This window comes from Thamnophis elegans, chromosome 10 (assembly GCF_009769535.1).
Source record: "Thamnophis elegans isolate rThaEle1 chromosome 10, rThaEle1.pri, whole genome shotgun sequence".
NCBI lineage: Eukaryota > Metazoa > Chordata > Lepidosauria > Squamata > Colubridae > Thamnophis > Thamnophis elegans.
The window spans coordinates 5,237,010-5,244,586 of NC_045550.1; the positions used below are offsets into that span (position 1 = coordinate 5,237,010).

A 7,577-nucleotide genomic window follows, 5' to 3' on the forward strand; every position below is an offset into this window, starting at 1 on the left:
GCTGGGTGGTGGTGTGAGAGTGCGTGCAGATAGCGGTTAGTGTGTGTTTTCTTCTGGTAGATGGTGTGTCCTAGGGAGCCATTAGACTTCCTGTAGACTAAGATGTCCAGGAATGCAATTTATTGATTTATTTTATTTGACCTCAATACTAATTTGCTCCAATTAGCACTCTGTAGCTCTTAGCATAAAACAAAACAAACCTATTTTTTTAAGCAAAAATATATCTAATAGTAGCAAAATGGCTGATCTCCTCAATAGCAACAAACATATGCACCCAGCAACAGGTTTCTAGAATTCTAGCACAACAATTAGGTCTTCAAATCCCTTTGGAATGCCTTCCAGATGGAAACCACCTATATTTCAGGAGGAACCTTATACCAGCCATCTGGTAACATGATAGAGAATGTAAATGCATGCTTCTGGGATCCCAATAGATGACAGTTCTTGGGGCTTGAATAAATACTTCTCCAGGGATCTGAATATCCTAAAAGTCACTTGACCTTCTCGAGTGCTTCCAAAGGGTTCACCGACAAATGCGCGCTCGACAAAAGCGCACCGTCGAAATCGCGGCGAGAAAACCGCGAGGTCGAAATCATGCCGATGAATGAGTGCAGAAGCGTGCCGACAACAGCACGCCGACAAAAGCGCGCCTTCAACAAACAAGTAATAACAACCTAATAACCCTAATCCTAACCCTAACCCTAAACCTAACCTTAAACCTAACCCTAAACCTAACCCTGAACCTAACCCTGACCCTAACCCTTACCTTAACTTAAATCACGCTTTTGTGGGCGTAGTTTTGTCGGCACGTTGTGGGTGCGTTTATGATGTCGCGGTTTTCTCGCTGCGGTTTTGTCGGCGCGCTTTTGTCATGCGCGCATTTGTTGGGTCACGCTTCCAAAGTTCTGTTTTGGGTACACTAGTTTAAAGAAAATTCCAGCAAAAAACATAGGGCAATATTCTGAAAAACCGGTGTTGGAAGTACATAGAAAGTCCTGGTTTCCTTTCTCTCAGGAATCCCAGAAAATGGAGCATTAAAATTGGGCCTTTATTTTAAAACTCACCCTTCATTCTGATTGTGGAAAGCTTTGGACTGGAGAATGCGGTGGGGAATAGAGAGACGTAGACTAGGCTGAGAAGCCAAATAGCAATCCAGAAAAAGGCAGTGAAAAACTATTTTTAGATTAATTGCTCAGAAAGCCACATGGCTACGATCAAGTAGGCACCAGGAGTCGAGCTGACTTCAAAGGGGTTGTTACTTCTATAGCTTGAGTAAATTTCTGGATCTTTTTTATAATTCATCAACTAAAATGTCCACCTTTTAACCATTTAAGAATAGCTAAAACAAAAGCTTGCTTCTTTTCCTTCTCCTCATTGAGAATTAAATCCTCTCAATTTCTTGTTTCAGTAATAAATGTATATCTGTATATGGAAGCCATTTGTTGGATAACCACTAGAAAGATGAGATATTAATGTTCTCATAAATAAATCATATATATCTGTAGTAGATAAGACACTTTCCCACCACTGTTATCCTTTCTATCCTATAAAGACACCATATATTTGTAGGTTTCAGCTGTTGGAGATAAACCACAAGATGATCCTTTCATGCTCTGTGACATCAAAAAAAAATATTAGATAAATGTTTTTTGGAATAGAATACTGGAGTAGACAGATTTAATGGGCTTCTTTTAACCATTGCAGGGAAAGTGAGAGAGAGAGAGAAAAAGAAATATTGCAGCTCTGTGACTGAAAGTTCTAGTAGGTATAGTTTTGCAAATCTGAATGAAAAGAATTGGCCAGAAATATATTCACACATTTTATCCTCCTCAGCATGTCTCATCAGAAAAAATACAGCTGCTGCATAATCTACTCAAATACATTTATTTTTCTTTCTTTTTTTAAAAAAAGATTTTTATTAACAAACATGTAAAATACACACACACAAAAATTAGACGTACACCACATTTATACAATACAGTGCGAACAGGAACTTCCTGTTTTTTATATTAGCAATCATCAATCGATATCGCTCACCTTATATTATTTCCCCTTCTATTGTATTTCATTTGGATTTCACCATTCTTAACCCTCTTCTTTTACTCATAACTATTATTTTTTGAGTTTTGTTATATTCCTTCATTGATTTTTGTTTCTTTCCTCCATCCACCTATACCATTTATCCCATATCTGGTACAATTCTGATTTTTCTTTTCCCTGGATTTCTTTAGTTAGTTTATCCACTTTGGCACAGTCCAAAATCTTTCTTATTATTTCATCCTCATTTGGGATTAATTTGTTTTTCCATTTCTGGGCAAAGGCAATCCTTGCTGCTGTAAGTATACGTAGCAGGGGTGGGTTTCTCGCCCCGTTCCAACCGGTTCGGTTGGAACGGGGCCGGTGGCGTCCTCGTGCACGCGCACAGCGCACGCATGCGTACTAGCGTCTGTGCGATGCTCCAGCTGCTCCTGGAGGATCGCGCAGGCGCTGTATGCGTCCTGCGCATGCGTGGAAGCGCAGAACTCGTCAAAACCGGGTAAGGAACGCGGGCGGGCGGGTGGGCCCTTCACCGTTCCCGGAAGTTACTTACTTCCGGGTTTGCCAACCAACCGGTTCGCGGGGACCGCCGCGAACCGGTTGAAACCCACCCCTGATACGTAGTATTAAATACTGGATTTCTTTTTTGTCAAATACGTTTATTTTTCATTCAGCAATCAAGAAAGCACATCTAACAGGCTAAAGAAAAGTTCTTATTTTTTTTCTGTGATTTGTATTTAGCTAATTAATAGTATTACTATTCATACTGTTTAAATGTTTTGTAAGAGAAAATATTTTAATAAGCTTTAAAATATTGTTCTATCAAAACATTTGATCACTGGGAATTCAGTCTCAGTAGAAATCATACCCAAGCTTTTAAATTGCCAGCCAACCCTTACTATCCTTCCGGCCTTCCATAAAGCAACTAAGACCTGTCTGTTCCGGCAGGCCTGGGGCTGTTGAATTATCCAGCCCCACTTTAAGTTATGAATGTTGCTGTAATTTTAAATTGTTGTATTATTTTTTATATTCCCCCTGCCTTTTTTATTGTAAGCCGCCCTGAGTCTTCCGAGAGTGGGCGGCATACAAAACTAATAAATAATAATAATAATAATAATAATAAAAACCAACCAGCCAATGCCAGTCTTATGCCTTTGACCTGTTTACCAATTGATACTGCAAAAAAAATGTAATGATGATGTTATCCATTCAATCCAGTGGTGGGTTTCAAAAATTTTTGGAACCTTCTTCTGTAGGTGTGTCCTGCTTTCCGGGTCCACTGGTGGAACCTCTTCTAACCGGTTCGGTAGATTTGACGAACCAGTTCTACCGAATAGGTTCGAACTAGTAGGAACCCACCTCTGATTCAATAGTATCTGACTCTTACCAATTCTATGGGTCGGATCTCTCCACTTCTTCCTATCTTGAACTACTTCTTTTGAGTTTTTCTATGCTCTGACGGGTGTCCTCTCTTATGGTGTCTAGCCGTTGAGTTTTTTGGAAGCCTGGTTTCCTTTTACTTATTCTTCCAAGCATAATTATTTTTTCCAATGAATTCCCTCACATTAAATGAGATTTTTCTTTCCAGTGATATGCCTGGTGTTTTATGTGTTCTAATACTTCCTTGTTGGTCACCTTTGCTGTCCAAAAATATGCAGCAGCCTTCTCTGGCACCGTAGTTCAAACAAGTCGATTGTCTTCCTGTCTTGTTTTTTTAAGGTCCAACTTTCACAACCTTAGCTCCGCTGCAGGGGACACAATAGAGTGAATTCACCTACATTGGTTGCCAGGCTGATGTCCTTGATTTTCCATATTCAGCTCATGTTCTTTTTTTTAAAAAAAAAAACCTTTATTGAAAATTTAAAACATTAAAATACAAATACTTTAAAAATATTTTTGTATAAATTACAATCCTTTTTTTAAAGAGTTTCTTTTTTTATTGAAAATTTTAAAAACAAAACCTTTACAAATATTTACCTCCCTCCCCCTACCCTTCCCACCCAACCCAACCCCAAACCTCCCCCCCTCCCTGACTTCCCAGAACCAATACAGGGTAAAATTCTTTAACAAAGATATTTATTCTAAGATAAACTTTAAAAAAAAAGAAAGTTAGTATCATCTTTCATTTGAGCTTTAACTCCTCTTTTGTTAGGCTAACTCTAAACAGATTATATCATTCCTTGTTTCTTCAATCATAAACTATCTGGAATTTCTTAGTCCCGTATTTATTTTGAATATAGTCAATCCATCTTCTCCACTCTAGTTTATATCTCTCATCTGAGTGGTCCTTGAGATGTGCTGATATTTTAGCCATCTCTGCTAGGTTTGTTACTTTTAATGTCCATTCTTGAATAGTAGGCAATTTTTCCTTCTTCCAGTATTGCGCCACGAACAGTCTTGCTGCCGTTATTAAATGCAAAATCAAATTAGTCTCTACAACTGTACAATCAGTAATTATACCTAACAAGAATAACTGAGGGGTAAACTTTATCCTTTTTTTAAGAACATTTTGCATAATCCACCATATTTTTTATCCAAAATGCTTTTACCTTTTTACAAGTCCACCATATATGATATGACAATCCTTTTTGACAGTACTAATATAACCATTTATTATTCAAATACATTTTTATACATTCCTAATTATTCCTATATCTATACTGATATGTTTCTAAACTGTACATTTCATGTTCCTATTATTTATCCATTGATACCAGTTTTCCCAAACTGTATAATATTCTGAGTCTTCCTTGTCCCTTAGCTCCAATGTCAGTTTATCCATCTCTGCGCAATCAAGAATCTTTTGTATTATCAAGCAATCTGCCGGCTTGTGATTGCTTAATGCAGCTCAGATGGTATTATATTAGGGAATAACATGGTTTGATGGTTTGGGTATAATTTGTTGTATGATCCCAGCAAATTGTAATCTATTTAATAAACCATATTTAACCAAACCATGGTTTGATGGTTGAGTATAAAATTTAAATTCCATCGCAGTTTATTCTAAAAGCTGGAACAAAATATTTCTTGCTGCAGTCATTTGGGTAGACACAGAGGGGGAGAGAGAGACTCGCATACCCTTAAGAATATGAATATAATTATAGTTCCAAAATTTAAGTAGTTATATTAAAAAATAAGATTTATCTGGGTGAATAGCTATTCCAATGACAATGTATTCTTTAATTTTATTTTACTTCCAAGGGACTGCGATGAATATTGCTAATCATCTTGTGATTTCAGAGATGTAGCAATAGCAATAGCAATTAGACTTATATACCACTTCATAGGGCTTTCAGCCCTCTCTAAGCGGTTTACAGAGTCAGCATATCGCCCCCAACAACAATCTGGGTCCTCATTTTACCCACCTCGGAAGGATGGAAGGCTGAGTCAACCCTGAGCTGGTGAGATTTGAACAGCTGAACTGCAGAACTGCAGTCAGCTGAAGTAGCCTGCAGTGCTGCATTTAACCACTGCGCCACCTCGGCTCTATCAATGTGGGCAGAGCTGCCTGTTTGCCTTTTGGAAGGAAGTGGGAGGAGAGTTTTAAAGGCATAATCCAAGAATTTCCCTCTTCTACGTTCTCTCTTCCCTCTTCCCTGCCAAGATTCTACTTTCTTACATACTTCATACGGATTCCATATTTTTGCCTCTCTTTTAGGCGCTAAACCTGCTCCTGAGATATGCTTTCAGAGAGTCAATTCCGCAGGAGATCCATATGGAAACTGTGGCAAGGATTCCAAAAGCACTTTTGCCAAATGTGAACCCAGGTACAAGCTGTGCATCTGTCTGAAACAGAAATAATTAAAGTAAAGGTAAAGGTTCCCCTCGCATATATGTGCTAGTCCTTTCCGACTCTAGGGGGCGGTGCTCATCTCCGTTTCAAAGCCAAAGGGCCAGTGCTGTCCGAAAGACATCTCCATGTTCATGTGGCCGACATGACTAAATGGGGAAGGCGCACGGAACGCTGTTACCTTCCCACCAAAGATAGTCCCTATTTTTCTACTTGCATTTTTACATGCTTTCGAACTGCTGGATTGGCAGAAGCTGGAACAAGTAACAGGAGCTCACTCCCTTACACAGCGCCAAGGATTCAAATCATTGAAATGCTGGCCTTTCTGATTGACCAACTCAGTGTCCTAGCCACTGAGCCACAGTGACCTTAAAAAATTGGTTCCACCACAAAACTGTGTTCGACTAAAGCGCGCTCGACGAAACCGCGTAGCTGACGTCATCACAGCGCGACAACAGCGTGGAGAAAAAAGCACGCTGTAAACGCTAAACCTAAAATTAACCCCTAAACCTAAACCTTACCCCCCTAAACCTAATCCTAAACCTAACCCTAAACCTAACCCTTAACCTAACCCTAAACCTAACCCTAAACCTAACCCTTAACCTAACGCTAAACCTAATCCTAACCCTTAACCTAACCCTAAACCTAACCCTAACCCTTAACCTAACCCTAAACCTAACCCTAACCCTTAACCTAACCCTAAACCTAACCCTAAACCTAACCCTAAACCTAACCCTTACCTTAACTTGAATCGGCTTGCTTTCAAAGCGCTATTTAAAGCGCCCTTCTTTCTCCGTGCTCGCTGTTGTCGCCCTGCTGATGATGTCAGCGACGCGGTTTAATCGGGTGCGCTTTAGTCGAGTGCGGTTTTGTCGTGCCACGAAAAAATTCAATTCAATTCAATTTATTAGCCGCCCAATCCTGGAGGACTCCAGGCGGCTTACAAAGAACAAGAAAAAAACCAAAATAAAATAAAAATAATTTAAAAATTCCCCAACATGCATACGTTCTGATCGGGGCTGGACCCTACATAATAAGGTCAACAGCCCCAGTCCTGCCGGAACTGCCGGAAAAAAATTAAATAAAGCAGTACTAATAGAGATGCTGATGATATTTCAATGATCTACGTTATTCCTCTCTTTTCAGAGATTCAAAGTGTGGGAAAATTCAGTGTCAAGGGGGAGCCAGTCGACCTGTAATAGGCACCAATGCTGTCTCAATAGAAACAAACATCCCTTTACCAGGAGGAGGCAAAATTCTGTGCCGAGGAACACATGTTTACTTGGGGGATGATATGCCAGATCCAGGTCTTGTCTTGGCTGGAACAAAATGTGAAGATGGAAAAGTAAGCCTTAGAAATCCTTTCCCTCCATTCCTTTGATATCTAAGGTCTTTCATATGTATATGTATTACATCTAGTCCTTTTTTTTCACTCTTACTTTCTGTGCTTTGAACTAATAGCCTGGCAAACCTAACATAAAGGATTATGCAAATAGCTCTTCTAATGTTAAGTATACTTAAGGGTTTATTGATGGTGCATGGAATCAGTTTACTGTTTAGCCAGAAGGAATAGCGGTAAATTGGTACAGAAAAATTCTGAAACAAGCATATATAGTATGAAAAAATACTTATTTTTTATGTTACACCAGTTTCTGATAAATTATATATTAGCGGGGAAAAGTGGGAGAATGAGCAAGTATTTGTTTTATACAAGTTACTCTTGCAACGAAGCAATAGGCAAAGTGTTTAT

The 7,577-nt window shown here is 39.1% G+C and overlaps 1 protein-coding gene across 1 annotated transcript in view; it reads left to right on the plus strand.

The window, feature by feature from the left end:
- ADAM12 (ADAM metallopeptidase domain 12) overlaps positions 1–7,577 on the plus strand; it is a 159,407-nt gene that overhangs the window by 107,711 nt on the left and 44,119 nt on the right. The window contains 2 exon segments of the mRNA XM_032224824.1: positions 5,696–5,804; positions 6,974–7,172. Coding sequence (XP_032080715.1) covers positions 5,696–5,804; positions 6,974–7,172 — 308 coding nt within the window.